Raw genomic sequence first — 19476 nt, 5'->3', positions numbered from 1 at the left:
GTTGGGGCTCTAGACCAACAGCTGACAGCTTTTGTGTGCTGTGCTAGGCTGCTGTTAACAGCATGCATGGCCATGGAAGATCTCCTCACATCTCATCTCATCACAGAGGTGATGCCCATGGGCACAGCGATGAGGCAATGGAAGATGTATGGATCTACATGAGTGGGAGAGAATGATAATGTTAAATGTAATGGTCTAGGGATGAAAGTGAGTGGAAATTCCATGAACAGATTTTAATATTAGCATCATTAACTGTTATAGTTATTAGGTTGGTGGCAGAAAAGGAGGTGTCAATGTATCAAGCACTGAACAGTCTTTTGAAGAATAGTAAACAGTACAAGGAGCCCAGTGTAAGGAGCTCCTGCAGAGGCCAGGTTTGCTAATTTCTAGAGCATACATTGAAGTTTTAATTGTATTGAAAACGAGGCATAGTTTGACTTGTGAATAGCTGGAAGCTAGTATGGAGCAGAGGGGCAACTCCTCAGAGCTCCAAGTTGCTCTCTCATGTGTGTGCTTTTCCAATCAATCAATCAATCATAGCATTTGTAAAGCGCACTACCCACCTGTGAGGGTCTCAAGGTGCTGGGGGAAAGACGGCATTGATTTGCTGGATCTTTGATAACGATGAGTCCAGGATGAACCCCAGGTTGCGTGCGTGGTCGGTGGGTGTCAGTGCGGTTCCCAGTGTGGCAGGCCACCAGGAGTCGTCCCAGGTGGAGGGGGTGGAGCCTAGGATGAGGACCTCAGTTTTGTCAGAATTCAGTTTCGGGTAGCTGTTCTTCATCCATTCGGCAATGGCCTTCATTCCTTCATGAAGGTTGGTTTTGGCGGTGGCGGGGTCCTTGGTGAGGGAGAGGATCAGCTGGGTGTCATCGGCGTATGAGACGATGTTGAGGTTGTGTGATCGGACGATATTTGCGAGCGGAGCCATGTAAACGTTAAAGAGGGTCAGGCTGAGGGACGACCCCTGGGGTACGCCGCTGGTGATCTTGGTGGCTTCAGAGCGGAATGGAGGGAGGAAGACTCTCTGGGTTCTGCCGGTGAGGAAGGAGGTGATCCAATCTAGGGCTCTGTCGTGGATCCCTGCGTCGTTGAGGCGTGTGCGTAGGGTGTGGTGTGTGCATTAGGGGTTTCCCAGTCCTCACCAATGTGCACTCACCCATGTGTGCTTCTGCTCCCCCCACATCGCTTTATCTCCCACGTTTCTCTTCTCTCCCTCACTCCATGTTGCTCACACCGTCCATTGTGTTGTTTCTACCATCACCTTTAAAAAAACATTTTTGAGCTTTTCTTTAGGTCGAGGCCATCAGATAGCGCAAGCTGTCTGGCTACGGAAGACTGGTTGTGGGCTTACCAAGAACAATGACCCCGCCTATTGCTTACCACTGGTTGGCCTTCCTGTCACACTCATTTGGCTGCTTCTTATTTATTGTCCTTTTTGTCAATCTTGTGTTTTTCACTAACTTCCTATGCTTCCTCTGCTCACTTTTAGGTAGCAACTTTTTCTTTTAGTTTAAGCAGTCCATCAGAGTGCATGTGTTTTCCATCTGTCTCACTTGGGTTCTTTTCTCCCTCCGCTCTCTCTGCCATTGAGTTTTTCTCCCCTCCACCTGCACTCATTTTGCTGTCTCTTGCCGTTGTGGTTCTGCTCCTGCTGTCCACACTGCTCTCTTTTGCCTGTGCTCTCTCGCTCTTCTTTCTTGTCCCTCGCCTGCCCGCTGTGTTGCTTCATCCCCTCCTTGCCCCAACCAGCTTCTGCAGCCCATTCATCCATTAATATATATTTTTTTTAAGTGCTTACACGCTTTAAAATAGCCCATTTGTGCTACACGTATTTGACAATCCATCTTGTATCAGTAAATAAAAAGTGTCCTTTTGTTAGAGACCACATTCGTGTTAAACGCATGTTTGCTCCTACAAAATGATGTGGTGGTTGCATCATTGCATGCTTCTAGGTCGCACGTGCAAGCACTTTGATATGTTGTAACTATTGTGGGCCTTTAACCACTCCCACCTCACCCCATCACTTTCACTCGTTCATGGGCTTGCTTTCAAAAATCCTTTGTTATCATTGGTAAATGCTTTACGTTTGTCCCTCCTTCGGGCGGTTTTGTTACCGCCTTGGACACCGACCCTGTAATATGGATAATTGCACATTTGCCGATACGTCTGAGTGTGAACAAACTTCTTTTTCCTTTTGTGTCTCTCCTTCACGCTCATGGTCGAGCCCAAGGCCACCATGAACCGTGACGGAGACACACAAAAGGAAACAAAGGTTTGCTTGCAGTGAAACGTACTGCCAAAAGTTCAATTATCGATGTAACCGGCAAAAGTGCAATTATCCATGTAACCGGCAAAAATGCAATTAGCCAAGTAACCGGCAAAAGTGCAAATATCCATGTAACAAGGTTGATGTCATGCAAAGCTCTCTACTACTGCCCAGCGAGATTGCACTGCCTATGAAATAAAGAAAAAAAATAGTACAGAAACCATACTGAAAACATGGAGCCTGGTATGTTTTCAGTAGTTGGCAGGTGCGCTGGAGGAGGGCTACACACCAGAAAAGGCATGATGTATGCATGCCTCCCACTAATGAAATGAAGCGAATTGTAAAAGGCCAGCCCACAAACCAACCAAACTCATGGGTGTGGTTAAAAGCCCATAGAGAGATTACACCGGGGACAGAGCGCTTTGCGCTCGACCCTAAAAATTTATAGTGTTCTAAACACAATTCTGAATAAGGAGATATTAACACATATGTGTCTGGGTGTGAAGTCTTCTCCCTGCTCATGAGAACATGGAATACTGTCCACCTGTTAACAGGTACCACCTCATCCATTCTGAGATGCTCCAGGGTTCCTACTTCTTGGCCTGGGTCCATAAGGTTTGGTGAGTCTTTCTCATCGCTCCAGCTGGGCAGCACCGCTATGTTTGACACATCCCAGGGAAGGATGCATTAAAATAAAGTTGTATTCGCAGCTTCCACCATCTCTCTGTAATATAAACATTTTAGACTTTCGTCTGTAGAGAGGCGAGCATATTTACACAATACTATTTCCACCCCCGCCTTACCCTATGTCTCTTTTGGTTATTATTAGTTTAATGCTAAATTTTAAATTAGAATATGTTTATTTGTAGAGCCTTCTACAGCTCAGCTCAACAGGAAACCACCACCCACTGTTCAGCCAAAAACACTGCTGTCCAGGAAGAGAATCTGAAAATAGCAAATTGAGTACAAAATAGTCAAAGCCTTCGTTTCTCTAATATTTTTATAATTGGCTGTCACCTGGATTTGTTCTAGCCAGGTTTCAAGCAGGAAGGGACACACCAGGCACATACTGTACTCAGTGTGCATTACATTTAAAGAAAAGAAAACTAGGTGTAACCACGTGCAGGTAGAAGTCACATATTGTGTTCGATATAAACTGCGTGACTTGTTCTGAAATATAAAATATGTAAAGTGAAAATCCTGTTCTGCAGTTGACAGTTTAATGAGTGTTTGAGGATTTTGTGTACTCCTACATTTATTTTATTATTTGTGTAAACTGGGTAATTCAACATTTTGTAAAGACGCCGGTTCCTTCCATACGCAAATCATTTGTGTTAATTTACATAAAAGGGTGCGAAGGAATCGGTTTGTGGAAAGGATAGTTGTAAGTTAACTTGCCACGGACTGGAGTACGGCCGCCCCACGGTGGTTACAGGGGGTGGGGTTAAAAAAATAAAAAAACTCCAGGCCGAGCTGCACCGCTGCTCCTAGGTCTCCTCACAGGCACAGGCTCCCAGCATGCCTTGTGGCCAATCCTGACGCAACACAGTGCCGGGCTGGAGAGAGCCCTGTGCGCATGTGTTCTTGGCCAGCCCGAGACGGCCTGCCAAACATACATGCGCACTGAGGTTAGTGCACAGTGCACTCCCCTCGTCCCTGTCACCCCCAATGCCCAGTGCCTTTAACAATGAAAGGATAATAAACGTAGTTTATTATCCTTTCATTGTTAAAGGATTTGCAGCTGTTGCTGCTGGTGGTAGGGGGAGAGGCACTCCACATAGCGGAGAAACTGCCACTGCATCTTTCCCATGCGCATTGAGTTTGAGCGGTGTGGAGTTCATCATCCCCTCATTACAGTGAAAACTCCATCCTCAGGTACAGAGTTTCCTGGCTAGGCTTTACTCATCATGACCTGTCTGAAGACATTGCTTGGTGTGGGGAAGGTGGGTGTAAATGAGGGGACATGGCAGGTCATATAGAGGACAGCGTATCCTACAGCTTGTATAGACTGTGTTAGCCAGGAACTCAAATCATGAAAAGACGCTTGTAAGATGGAAGAAATTTCATGGAAAAACTGAAAGCCAGAGTAGTGGAGACTGGTTTGGAAAGAGTTGAGCACACTTTTGTAGAGTTCAGATATTGTTGTTAGCATAGGCGAGTCCAGCTCAAACACTCATTAGACCTGGATTGTTCCTCTCCAGGGGCGGCTCTTCCGCAATGGCGGAGGAGCGTTGCACCCCTGGCCAAGAGCAAAATTTTTAATATTGTTTTATTTTCACCTGCTGGCTCAGCCAACAGTACAGGGAGGGGCGGGGCGGGGCTGTGTCATGGGAGGTGTGAGGGGAGAGTGCACCTAAGTGCGCATGTCTGTTTGACTGGCCGTCACCGGCCGGCCAAACACACCTGCACTTAGATTTCTCCAGCCCTGCTTTTACACCAGGGCTGTGTCTGAGTGGCAGTTACAGCCGTTCAGACCAATCCCGATGCTGCTTTTATGCTAGGTTCAGCATGAGAGCAGCACCAGGATTGCTGGGGAGCCTGGGCTGGTGTCCCAGTGAATGCCGGGACACAGAAGAGGCGTGATGAGCAAGGCGGCAGGAGAAGGCGGGTGACGGTGATGAAACTGTAAGTATTTTTTTCCTGTTTCCCCTGTAGTCCACCCTGATCCCCCTTGACACTTACAGTGGCCGGCACTGTTTCTCTCTGTTCATCACTGTATCATAGATTGCGTAGTCCATGTTTTGCTGCGGCTCGAGGTATCTGCCTAAAGAGTTGATGTTGAATTATTTTTGAGTGGGCCTTCCCTACACATATGGATCCAGAGAGACAGGCTTTCATGTTCATGGCATGGTTTCTGTACAGGCCATGGTGGCCACACGAATAGGCTGTAAGGCGTAGCTCATCTGCTGAATAACATTTTCATCAAACTTTGCACCAAACAGAAGCTATTATTTGGCAATATTTTTCTGTATTCATTCTTCTTAATGTTATATTTGTTCACTTATTGGTGTTATCATGTAAATATTCTCTTTATTTGTGAATGTTATGCAAATAGAGACCACGCTGCGACCATTACCTTTGTATTTCTAGATCATCTGGAGTTGCAGACGTTGTTTCTGTGTTTTACTTCAATTTACTCAGAAAAAGGTTCAGCTCCAGAAAGTGTGTGCCAAAGCACCAGGTCTTCCAGTTGTATTCTTATTAAAGTGGCATATAGCAATGCAAGGCTGGAGGAGAAGGGATACAAAAAAATCACAATTAGATATACATAATTTCTTCCAATCACAGATCTTTAGAGAGCAGAATTTCTACACATACTTGAGGTTTGTTTCATTAATTGTAAAGTGGTAGAGGACTGCAGTGATTGGAATGAATTTAATTGTGTGGTGCTGGGGGATTTAAAGAATAGTGGAGGACATCTGGAATGAGATCATCGAAAAGACACAAAGGTTAACATGACAGAATTCAATGTTTAGACACAAGCAAATAATTCTGAATATAATGCATAGAAATGAGATTGCCCATCATATGTTCCATCAAGTATACCATATGTATAAGTAAGGTCATATCAACACCCCGGTCGCTAAGTCTTCAAATGTTGAAGAGTAAAAAACACAACTGAAAGTAGAGGACTGGATAAATGTGCCACATGTGCCACCACATTTCTGCATTCAGAAATAGACTATGGGCCTGATTACGACCTTGGCGGATGGGATACTCCGTCACAAACGTGACGCATATCCAGTCCGACGTATTACAAGTTCCACTGTATCCTATGGAACTTGTAAGACGGCGGGCGGGATATCTGTCACGTTTGTGACAGAGTATCTCATCCGCCAAGGTTGTAATCAGGCCCTATGTTTCTAAGAAGAGCTTTGCACAATGTCAAAACTAAGCTGTTTAAGGAGACTTGAAAATGTGTTTTTTAGGTTCATGAGTGTACATAAGATATGCAACTTAAATGAAAAGTTAGTGTTGTAAAACTCTTGTTTTATATTTGATTCTAATATTGTAGAGAAAATAAATTACATGGTCACTGAATGGGTAATATTGTCAAATTTTCCTTTAAATTACATTTTTATACTAATCAAAGAGAAAAACGAAATGATCAGAGTAAAATTTATAGTACTGGAAAAATAGATGAACCACTCCAAAACTCTCAATATTTGCTCTCAAAATCTCCAATTCATTTAATGTTGGAAAAGTCTTAAGGCCTTGGTGAGGTAATTGTATTTTTATAAAACATACCAAAGGGAAGCAACAACATATTATACATTATACATGAAAGCTGAAGTTTCCTCACATGTCTTCATTCCCTTATATTAAACTTGTCAGATGTCCACATAGACACTAAGAAAAGTATCATTTTTTATTCCTCAAAGAAATAACTTTAAGCTCGAAGAAAAGTATTTTTTAAATTGAAGGACAAAAAAATGATGACGTGGCATGTATCTCGGTTTCACTCATTATCCACATCATTCCATATTTTATCTCTATCTAAGGTACAATTGTCACTTTCTAATTAACAGTCAAGCACATGCTTTAGGTGGCCACGATCTGCAGTTATAAAGGGGCAATTTGACCATTCTGGCTTCAAGATAAACAACAATAATATATGGTAGTAGATTTCCTTGCAGCATTGTAAGTGCCTGACTAGGTCCATGTGATTAAACAATATCCATTGAAGATTAAGAATAGCCAAGAGAGATCTTTTCCCTGAGTTTTTCTAGTAATACTAATAAGCATTAATAACCCTGAAAAGGGCCTCGCAAATGGAGGCTGGAAAACTGATGACACTATTGTTGGACTTCGTGTAACAACATGTACACATTGTATTTCCGAACTGCTATTGAAACATGAAGTATGTTGTGATAAAGAATTGTGACCCATATGTTGACTTGAGTGATGCGTGTAGGATCGACTGAAAGTTTAACTTTTTACATATCTTCTAAGTATGGCAGGGCTCATTGATTATGTTTTAGTATCATTTTTATTCAATGCGATTTAGATTTATAGATGGCTGCTATCAATAATGGGGTTGGTTACACAGAAAGGCTTAAAGTGTCAACACATAGACAATGAGAGCAAAGTTTTAATTATCTCATTTAATTTCATTTTATTTCTCTATATATGGTGAATCTTCGCCATTATAGGTCACAAAGATACAAACGTGTAAAATTATGTTTTTCAGAAAGAGATAAAATATGTTTTAAAAACAATAAAATAACATTAAAATAGTTAAAAAGGGCATTTACACTCAACGTTGTATCAAATAGAATCATTACAAAGTGTTTTCAAAATAAAAATGCACACTAAAGAACACACTTTAGAATGATAATAAATACTCCCTTTGTAAAATTGTCATACAGCAACACATACATATTCATCCAGGAGCTATGACTGCCCTTAAACCAGATTCTTATAATTATGCTTGTCAAGTTATTTTTCCTCTCCACTTGTTACTTGGCTGCTATTGAAAGCATAAATCCTAACCATAGTGTATTAGTCATTTTAGTCATTTTAGTGTATATCATGCTCTGTCTGGATATTACACCAAACATTTTACTAATTGTCTGCTATCTTCATCAACGCAGACTTCTAGTGCCTTTTAGTGGAGCCAATATCCATAGAAAAAAAAAAATTTGTGTTTAAAAAATAATTTACGCTTTCTTAACAAATCGGAGCAAATACATAGGAAGTGAATCAAGGTCTTGTTGTTTCCACCCTATAAACAACTAATGCAATTGATCTTTTTAATCTCCAGACCAAGACCATGAATTAAGTAATATTGGGGTTTAAGTGATTTCAGTGAGTTGTATGCCATAACAGGTTTTTCCAGCTCATTTTGGCCTGTGAATATTCTTTCAAGGGGAAATTCCTGAAGTATCTGTATTAAGTGAATCATGCCAAAGTAAAGTAATGATATAATGGTTGTAACATACCTTGCTTTGGTTTTCTCAACTTAAAAAAAAATGAGTATATAAACCGTGTGAATTCAGAATGGAAACAGTGCAGTAGTACATATTGTTTAAATCAAACATCAATTCTAAGCACTTTTCAGTGTTTTCCCCAACTAATGGTTGCATTTAGCACTACACATTATCAAACCATAGTGCAAATCATGTCTACATTTAGTAGGAGTATACATTTTGTTATATAATGATCCCAATGCAAAACTCAGTCCCAAACATTTTATTTTGAGATTATTGACACAGATTTTATGGCTCTCAAATTTCTCTTGGCAAACCCCTTATATTGGTAGCTATTAACTCATTGTATTTTAACTCCACCCATTTTCGATGTAGTGTATTCTACTCCTTACAAAAGGAATATTGTTTGTTTTGTCCAAGTTGCTGTCCAAAATATTATAGGTATGTCTCAAAAGCTATAATTTCTCATTGAAGATCTATTGGCACTTGACCTAGGACAACGATGCCATCCATGAATAGAAGCAGGAGAACATGGTAACCTCTCAGTATGGAGGCAACTTTTTTGATAGCAATCAGATGTAAATGAATTAAATACTGTGGTGGCCAGTAAGACACCCCGTCATCAATCCTTGATTGATTTGATTGTAGCTCTATACGCGAACCTCAAACCATTGTCAACTTTGACCTGTATCCAGGTGTTATGGTTCAGTATTCGTACCACGGGAAAAAGTGATGGTAATAAATCCTATAGTATTATTTTTTCTCTCCAAAGGACTGATCTGCCCACTCAATGGAATGTGGCTATTCCAGAAACAAGCAAAGAGTTAGAATATTGACTCCAAACCACCGTCCTGTTTAACAGATTACTTTAATTTTTATAGCCCACGCCAAACCAGGTTTCTGCATATCAGGAAATTGAGTCACAGTGCTGTCCAACTCGATGCGGAGGCAGATGTAATTGTCTTAATGCAGGAGGAAAGGCAGAGGGAACTATTTCTTACCTTGTTGCGGGTCACCCGTCATGTCATGCAGAGGTTGAGGTGTATAAAAAAATATGGGAGCTATGATGAGTGAAGTGGGGGTGAGTTCATAAAATTTAGGTGCGAGGCAACAAAAAGTATGGAACCTGTGAAATGAATAAGATTGGGAATGTCGTTCCCAATAGATCCCGCCCACTTTGGTTACCGGGCAGACGGAACTATTTTGTTTCTTCCCCAGTTACTGGTCACACAGCCTAATGTGTCCTTGCAGAGGGCAGAGAGGACTGTTTCTTTCCTTGCTGCTGGCCACCAAGCATGATCTGTCCCTACAAAGCACAGTCTCTGTTAGCTCCTGTAATACAGGTTTGTCTCAAGAGGAGGTAATGAAAGGGCAGGTCAGAGACCTCCTGAATGAGCATACTCCTGTGCGGCGTTAAAATGTAAACTAGTTAACTTGCCCTGGTGCCGGAGAAGTCTGAGCACCAGTGATCTGCTCTGACTGGAGAACAGGTGAACCCCATGGATCCTGCATTCAAACCTCTCACCTTCTGAGATATATATATATTAATGAAGCAAGATGACTGAGGGAAACATCTATTGATCCCTCTTCCACCCCCCTTGGTTCGAATGGACTGCAGCTAAAGTCAATATTTGCCTTCCAGGAAGAGCAGTGGGCTCAGCTCCTAAAGGGAAGGTCCACCTACTCCTGCTAGAAGTGGAACACTTTGCTGCATGATCTAATTCCTGGTGTCAAAGGCAGTGTTAGCATATTTCTGCATACAAGGGTGTCATTGATAAGAGTGGAAGTTCTGCAAGGTTAGCAGGATGTCCAACAGTTGTGAAATCACACCCTGTGACCATTTCAAGGACTGTGGAGGGAGTGGCCAAGATTAACGATTTACGACCTTTTAAGTATTCTCAAACATTCACAGTCACTTTCTCACACTTTTCTGCACTTCTAAATTTACACCTAATGATACAAACTGGTGCCGGTTGTGCAGGAAAATCCTTCATTTTCTTAGTGGTGTGAGGAAACAGGAAAAGCAAAAATACAATTTGGGTATAATATATGTGCATATTTTCTGCAGTGTGTAAAATGAAATATGTGTGAATACCATATATATATATATATATATATATATATATATATATATATATATATATATATATATATATATATATACACACACACCTGTCTCAAAGGTTGCAGGTGTTGAACCGAGATAAGTGGAATGAAATATTTGTGGGGATCTCTAAATGGGGTGTGACCTCTGCAAATAATATCGTGGCATAAACATGTAAAGTACATTTATGTGATTCCCATTCACCTGTAAGCACTGCATTTTCGTTTACCTTCCCTTTGTTAGCTTTGTACCTCCACCTGGAATACATGACCATCTCTGTGTCCACTTTGCAGAGGCCAAGGTTTGGATGAACCTCTTTGTGACCCACTGGCAGGCAGTGTGAGAAACTCACTCCGTCTTCAGCCTCAGCTCCAGAGCTCTCAGGTGTGACCTGTTACACCCACCTGGAGCTGACTCAGTTCAAACTATGCAATACTCAAGGGTAATATGGTAGACAGAAAACATCCAGAAACACAACATCCTGGAAATAGCCAACACTCTTGGGGAATGTAAGACTCAGTAGAACGTGAAATGTAAACAGGAACTGAGTTGCTGACATGGTCTACCTTAATATTTTTTATGTTTATTGTTTAGAAATCGAGCTGTTTTTTGCATCTAAAGCTAAGGACATGGATATAGGGCCCAAAATGGAACTGTTTCAATGTCCGTTTTTAATTACTACCTAGTCTCCGACCGGGGAGACTCAACCCACTTGAAGCTCTGCCTGTGACTTTCGTGATGAAGTAAAAATGCATAATTGTGAGACATTTGTTTGTAAATCGAACCTATAGAAGAGCAAGAAAAAGGAGACATTTCCAGTGGCGCACTCTTCTTCCGGAAAGGGTATTAAAACACAATGAAGCAATGAGTTAAAAATAATGTGTGAGATTTAAAACCCGATTTATACTTTGGCAGATGGAGTAATCTCCCCTGGCGGAGGACTTAATGTCCATCAGCCTAAGACTACTCCACCTGCCAAATTCAGGAATGACCGCTAAGCTGTCGGACATTTCTAAAGCATTGCCGGGAACCGCCATCACAACGGTCTATTTCAGTGTTGATGAAAGTTTGGTTCAAAGCTCTGTCATCCTGATGGAGCAACCATCAATCTTTTTTTATTTACAAAAAGAAAATGCTGAAGCAGTTTAAAAAAAAAAAAAAATACTCCCCAATCCCTGGGAATCCTCTCCCATGGTGATGGTAGCATTTAGCACTTTTCACTGCAGCACTCCCCTAGAGCTTTCCTGGTGGTGATGGGGAGTGAAAACTGACTTCTATGTCTGCTGATCTATATTTGATGGGTGAACAGAGGGGTCAGTGTCTGATTGCCCTTACTCTCTCGCGCAGACGGAGGGGGTCTAACCATCGCAGAGATGGAGTAGTCCTTGCAGTGGTTACATCAATGGTCCGACCGCATATAAACGAGGCGGGCGGATCATTATCTTGGTGGTAACAATATTCCGTCATCGTTGAGACAGAGTATCTATACTGCCAAGATATAATTCAGGCCTTTAGTATTTATCACTATTACATATCTGTCAAATGGGATCATATCGGGTGAGCACAAAATATCCAGTACAAGGCTTTCAGTTGATTTCTATTGGTTTTGCTACCCAACCTGATTAAAGCAAAACAAGGTAACAGCTACCAGAAGGCACTGACTTCTTAAAAGCCCATCTCTGGATACCTCATGTCCTCGTGATGTGGAGCCACTTAGCAATTTAAAGAACTCTTTACAAGGGTAGCAGAGTCTCCCCTCAACAATTTTTATAGTGTTATGGGACATGCTAAATTTCAAAGCATATTGGCAAGCAGGTTGTGCATCTTTTCCATTGGGTACTTTTCATTGTTTTACTGTTGTCAATCTTGTTGTCGGCCTAATTCATTGCGATCACCCGTCAACACACCATTTAAAGAAGTCTACTTTTCCCTGTAATCGTAGGTGATGCGACTTACAACTCAGTTATCGAGTATTCTTGGGACTGTGAGCAGCACACAACCAGTCACGGAGGAGTTCCTTGCTAACAGTTACAGTACGGACTCTGTATGCAGTACAGCAATACGGACTCTGTATGCAGTACAGCAATACGGACTCTGTAGGCAATACAGCAATACGGACTCTGTATGCAATACAGCAATACGGACTCTGTATGGCTTCATGGTTGACACCTGGTGTTCTGAACAATTAGTTATCGGTACAACTTGATTGGTGTGGAGCCTTGAAGAAGTCCCCGGGCAGGGACAAAACACGCCTCGGCTGAATCCTTCAATTGACCAAGATTGTCAACTCATTTATAGTCTTGTTTATATTGTTGTAAATATTATGTTGACAGGGTTATGTTGTATATAGGAAATAACTGGTACAGAGTTGAATACTATTTCGTATTATAAGATTTGGATTTTCCTTACTAATCACTTTTATTGTCTATACCAGTTAATACTATACTTTTTGCATCCGTTGTACTAATGTATGTTCCTGGCTCTTAATATATTGATTACGTAAGATATTATATACCAGTGCTCCACTACTTTCTCCATAAATTCATATTGTGACATATTAATGCCAAAGCTTCTACTTATGAAAGAAATGCACTTTTTTAAATTTTGAAGAGACTTTATCATATTTTACATGATGTTTGTTGTATGATTTACAAAACATTTTCACGGCTCTGCTTGTGCATGGGCTCGCAGACTCGAGCCAGATCCTTGGCTTGTCTTTGGCTCGGCTCTCCCTGTTGATTTGTTGGCTCGGCCACCTCTAGGAATAATACATCTTTCCCTTAGGATCTTTTGCTCTAATAAATACTACTTTGAATCATACAAGTTTCATATCTACTACTGTAACTCATCCTTGCTTGGGCATTACTACTTCAAAACAATATCAATATAAGTAATTTAACTTTAAATTATACTACTATAGCCTAACATACGACTAACAATAGTAATGTAAACCATGTACGTTGCACTCTTACATAAAACCACACTGCTTTGAACCGTACTACTATAAATTACACTACACTGAGCCTTAATACATAAAACTATATAACTTAAAACCTTACTCATTCGATCCTTACTACTTGGAAGTACATTCTTATAACACACTTTACTCTGTACCCTACTTCTTTTAATCTTAATATTTTGCGCCATTTCATTATAAATGATGCTTTTTAAACTATACCCCTTTACAGCTGAGATCCCTAAACTTACGACTGTAAACAATATTACTTTAAACTTTGCTGCCTTGCATCATACCACTTCAAGCCACATTACTCTGTTCAATGCAGTGTTAAACCATGTTTCCTTGAGCCATGTGACTTTGAGCACAGTCAGTCTGTGTCAGTCTACCATGTACACTCTCCTGCTTGAAACTCCATCAATGACATCATTCTGGCACCTTAGTCTAAAAAACTTTATTTTCTTGTTCCTGCAGAGAAAGAGCGGATCTTACGAGCCAATGACAGGGATTTCAACTCCAAGTTTCAATATGCGGTAAGATAATAGCGATTTTTTTGTTACATTTTATGAACCAGTTTGAGACCTGTAAAGAATTAGATGATATTTCCTGATTGCCCAAAACATGCCTCCATTCTACCTGAATTCCTCGCCTATTATAATGTATTACAAGTAGTAACATATCGGGCATTTGCAATTTCAAAACCCACAAAATTGATCTCTAACTTTGTTTGGAGGAGGAGAGAAAGGGTAAAAATGTTGCTCTTAAGTAAAAGCACAATTTTATACTCTGTGAATGGTCGCACCCAGTGAATGTAGTTTATGGCTTTTGCAGAGACCTCCGAGTTTAGGATTTGATGGGGTTGTCCTCTCATATCAGAAGAAAGACCAAGCGACAGAGTTCTGAAACCCTGTTGTTGTCTTGTCATTTAGTGGAGGGGGGTCTCCTTGAATTCTCTGTACATACCCTTGCCAGCCATGTATGGAATGAAATGTATGGAAAACAGTGACCTTAGGAAACATTTGGAAATATTCAGGTAGTTTCACCATCTTAATTTTTACGTGATTACATTTGGGAACTGCATTTAGCAAATTATATGTTGGTGTCTTTGGGCTGAAATTATAGATCTCTGAATGATTTTTTGTGACAATAGTTAGAGAAAGAGCAACACATTTTATTGATTTTCTATACATAAACAACATACAATAAGCAGCCATCCACACGGTAACATCCATATCATACTATGCATATCCCTACCCCAGGAGTATTTGTTACTTCCAGAATCTTTGCCCCCCCAGGTGCCAGAGTGTAGGGTCTCTCTTCCAGAGACATGAACCTGTGTGTAAAGTGTCACAGTTTAAGGCATGACACTATACCTGGTGAGTGGGATGCCCCATATCGGGTCCAGTCTCCCCATATGTTTTCATGTTTTTCCGGCCATGCTCCGGCCTTGTAGACCCTCTGATCTAGGGCGGTGTATTTATCTAGTCCTGCCCTCCACTCTGTTAGGGATGGGGCTTCTGTGGCATCCAGCGTTTAAAGATGTCTCTTGTGGTCACCACCAGTCCTAACCACAGTAGGGCTCTTTCGTTGTCCGTGATGTGTAGGAGGATGGATTAGGGATCCAGAGGGAGAGGCAACCCTAAGATCTCCCCGAGGCAGGTTGTCACACCCTCCCAGTATGGAACCAGGACTGGCAAATCCAAATCCTATGGAACAAGTTCCCAGGGTGTTTGGAACAACGGAGGCAGAGTGGTGGGGTGGCCTTTCTCAAGCACACTTTTTAATTGTGTTTGATAAATGTTTGATATATATGTCAATAAAAAGGTGGAAAGGTAAGCAATCAGTTTGGACTCTCATAGCCTTATTCGCAAGATGTTTTTGGACCTTAGGAGCCCAGAAATGTCATCTTCAAACACAATTGCCATATTCTGATTCCTTAAACCAGTAGCTGATAATGTGTAGCGTTGTAAATGGAACACAGATATACATAGATGTACTGGGAATCGATTTACAAAAAAACAGTCAGAAATTGCACAATTACTTTGTGTGAATCAATTCTGATTTTGCAAACTGATCCACGTAGGTTGGTTTGCAAACTTCCATTTATTAATGAGATTGGTCTCAATTTTCAACTCACTCTGATTGGAGCCCGTTATGGGAATGGTAACCTACTGGGGTCAGCAGACCGCCATGTCTTTGATCACATTTAAATGAAGTGCACTTTTTAATGTAACCTGCATTCCTTCAAGGAAATGGGGCTTTGTTTAGAAACGAAAGGTTACTTTTTTGGGGAAAAAAAGAGTTTTTTGAAAGTTGGCATTGGTCCTCTGGACCAAACTTTTTGTTACATTCACAAAGGAGAAGCAGTTCTAAGGAGACCCTGTGCCTGTTGTGAATGAGTGACCACCTCTTTCGAGGTGTTGCTAAGTTTTCAATGGTTTGCAAAGTGGAATTCTGGCTGCAAACCACTCACACCTCTAATTCCATTCACAAGTTTGTATAGATGCCATAAACATGCCCCCACTAAATTGTGATTCTGTATCCATTTCTAAATCAATTTTGCTGAATCTGTAAGCCTTTACTGGATTGCAAACTGAGGTTAGTGAATACCAAAAGGCCTTTTGCGGTCGCAGACGCTCTAATTTTGTGAATCACAGAGTTTGCAGCCACAAAATGTCTTAGTATATCTGGCCCAAAGTTCTGTAAAAGGTGGTTCATCTCATCTGTCGTTCTAGATTTGGACAAGTGTGCTAGTGGTGGGAACATGGCTGGTTTGTGGAGAGGATTTATGGGAATATTTAGGCACTCGCAAAATTCTAAAATTTAAGGGTAGCCAGAAAGCATGATGTTGCTGGGAGTGAGCATCGGCACTCATTTTTTGGACTGGTACATAATCAGACGTTGACCAAAAGCAAAGGAGAGAAAGGCGGGACAGGGAGGCATGTTTTGTACTTAAGTTTGCTACTCATTCAGGTCACAGTTGTAGAGCACTGCCATAGTCAAGGAGGCATCATAGCGTGGTAGCATTAATTAATGCAACCCGATTGTTCTAAGAAAAGGAAAGAGAATTTTTTTCCTCAGCATCCTTAATAGCACAACGCAGGGTGTGCAGGTTTTCTGAACTTGAACATTCAGAGAAAGATTGTGGCCAAAACAAAGCCCCAGATTTGTACTTTCTTGATAGGAATAGTAGGTGTTCAATGTGATCTACTCACTGTAATGCTCTTTTACATGGTGCCTTCTCTGCGAGATGTCATCCTAATTACAGTATTCTTTTATTGAAAATGTATTCATTCTCTAATTGTGCATTGTTCATCATTCGTACCTTCATCATTGCCAGGCGTCTCCTCCTCCACGGCACTTGCTCTCTGCAGCCCCTAAGTAGACCCACAAATGCTTAACGTCTGGTTCTCATGTAAAGCGCCATAAATCCTGTGGGATCTGTTTGCGCTATACAGAACTACAAAAAAAGCCTTTACGTTATTCGGGTCCTATGTAAGTAAGACACATGAAAGAGCTCCCTTTCTTTGCAAGATTCATAAACGTGGTCTCACTGGACAAAACATATTCAGATAAACATTTTATTTAAGGGTTTATATAGTTATTTAGCGCCTTTATTCAGGGCCAAACCCAATTTTAACAAACTTGACAAATTCAGTATAAAAATAAAAGACAATTCACTATCCAATTGAAATGAAACAATGGTTTAGGCCGAGGAGCAGCACCGGTAAACAGCAGTAGCCTGGTTACACCTGTCACTCAGTCCCTGTGTCACAAAAGGGACTTCCGGTGACCTTGCTTGTAGCGCAAGCACGTGACAGAGAGGAAGGGAGGGGTTTTCCTTCGGCCCGTGAATGACGGAAAGAGAGGTCTCTTTAGGGCCCTGGTTTGATGTCAATATTGTTTCTTCGCCAGGGCCTGGCTCTGTCAGGCCTCGTCCCACATAGACCGCCGCGCTGGGGTCTGTGTAGCAGTGAAGTTGCAGCCATGACATGCCCCTCCCCAAATTCCATCTGAGCAAACAACCATTCATCCATCCATCAATTTATTCACTCACTCATCCATCAATTTATTCACTCATCCATCCACCCACCCATCCATCCATCAAACCATCAATTCATTCATCCATCTTTCAAACCATGCACTCTCTCATCCATCTGTTTATCAACAGAACCCTAGTTTACATTCACCCAGTCATCCGTGTATCCAAGAACAAGCGCTTTGACGTATTTTGAAACCAAAGGCAGATATATTGGGTTTGTTAATGCCCGTTCATTAATGATTCTTAGGTGGACACAGTCTTTGGAGTGGCCACTGCTTCTTCGTGCCTCTTGGGTACCTTGGATTGCGAAGCTCCTGTGCACCAGCAGGGCAGCGGCTCCTGCACACGTGCCACGCCCTCGGGCGCAGATGCCCTTACACCTTTGGTAACTGAACTTCAGGATTGTCTCCGCGTGGATGGACCTTTCACCACCTTTTCTTGTACAGGCGCAGCTTTTGTGGCCTGGGCATCAGTGATACCAACTCATGAGGAAGTGACCTCACAACTGTAATACCAGCACATCAGTGGGACTAGACCATGACTACTACTCGTCACATTTACTATATCCGTGCATCAAGAGACCATCTCTGTCTGTGCACCAGCAACATCCCACGGGCAGGGATCCTCACACCACCTCTGTCTGTGCACCAGTGACATCTCATGGGCAGGGACCCTCACACCACCTCTGTCTGTGCACCAGTGACATCTCATGGGCAGGGACCCTCACACCATCTCTGTGCACCAGCGACATCTCATGGGCAGGGATCCTCACACCACCTCTGTCTGTGCACCAGTGACATCTCATGGGCAGGGACCCTCACACCATCTCTGTGCACCAGTGACATCTCATGTGCAGGGTCATCACACCATCTTTGTCTGTGCACCAGCGACATATCATGGGCAGCGACCCTCACACCATCTCTGCCTATGCACCAGTGACATCTCATGGGCAGCGACCCTCACACCACCTCTGTCTGTGCAGTAGTGACTTCTCATGGGCAGGGACCCTCACACCACCTCTGTCTGTGCACCAGCGACATCTCATGGGCAGCGGCCCTCACACCATTTCTGTCTGTGCAGCAGCGACATCTCATGGGCAGGGTCATCACACCATCTCTGTCTGTGCAGCAGCGACATCTCATGGGCAGGGTCATCACACCATCTCTGCCTGTGCACCAGCAACATCACATGGGCAGGGACCCTCACACCATCCCTGTCTGTACACCAGGGACATCTCATAGGCAGGCACACTCACACCACCTCTGTCTGTGCACCAGTGACATCTCATGGGCAGTGGCGCTTACACCAGCACCAGCGACATCTCCTAGGCAGGGACCCTCACACCACCTCTGCCTGTGCACCGGAAACATGTCATGGGCAGGGGTGCTTGCACCATGTCTGTTTGGGCACCAGCGACATCTCATTGGCAGGGACCCTGACACCATTTCTGCCTGTGCACCAGTGACATCTCATGGGCAGGGGCGCTCACACCATCTCTGTCCGTGCACCAGCAACATCTCATGGGCAGGGGCCCTCACACCATCTCTGTCTGTGCACTAGTGACAACTCATGGGCAGGGACCCTCACACCATCTCTGTCTGTGCACCAGTGACATCTCATGGGCAGGGACCCTCACACCATCTCTGTCTGTGCACCAGTGACATCTCATGGGCAGGGGCCCTCACACCATCTCTGTCTGTGCACCAGTGACATCTCATGGGCAGGGCCCTCACACCATCTCTGTCTGTGCACCAGTGACATCTCATGGGCAGGGTCATCACACCATCTCTGCCTGTGCACTAGTGACATCTCATGGGCAGGGACCCTCACACCATCTCTGCCTGTGCACTAGTGACAACTCATGGGCAGGGACCCTCACACCATCTCTGTCTGTGCAGCAGCGACATCTCATGAGCAGGGACCCTCACGCCATCTCTGTGCACCAGCGACATCCCACTTGCACCTGGCATTAAGGACATCTCCCAGGGACAGGGCGCTGACGACGTCTACGCTTAGTATGAATGACATCACGCGAGGGGCCCTCACACTTCATGTGCTTGGTATGAATGACATCACTCAGGGGAGCTCACGCCTCCTGTGCTTGGTATGAATGACATCACCCAGGGTCAGGGGCCCTTCTACCTCATGTGCTTGATATGAATGATGTCACCCAGG

General features: G+C 42.8%; 1 protein-coding gene across 3 annotated transcripts in view; it reads left to right on the top strand.

The window, feature by feature from the left end:
* Nucleotides 1–19476, top strand: part of LOC138263029 (phospholipid-transporting ATPase ID-like) — a 490165-nt gene that overhangs the window by 249921 nt on the left and 220768 nt on the right. For all 3 annotated transcript variants that reach the window (XM_069212438.1, XM_069212444.1, XM_069212431.1), the window contains one exon: nucleotides 13734–13792. In XM_069212438.1, coding sequence (XP_069068539.1) covers nucleotides 13734–13792 — 59 coding nt within the window. The remainder of the gene's footprint in view (nucleotides 1–13733; nucleotides 13793–19476) is intronic.

The sequence above is a fragment of the Pleurodeles waltl genome, chromosome 1_1 (genome assembly GCF_031143425.1).
Source record: "Pleurodeles waltl isolate 20211129_DDA chromosome 1_1, aPleWal1.hap1.20221129, whole genome shotgun sequence".
NCBI lineage: Eukaryota > Metazoa > Chordata > Amphibia > Caudata > Salamandridae > Pleurodeles > Pleurodeles waltl.
Note: the sequence above shows the minus strand (reverse complement) of the source record. Positions and strands in the feature narration are given on the sequence as shown.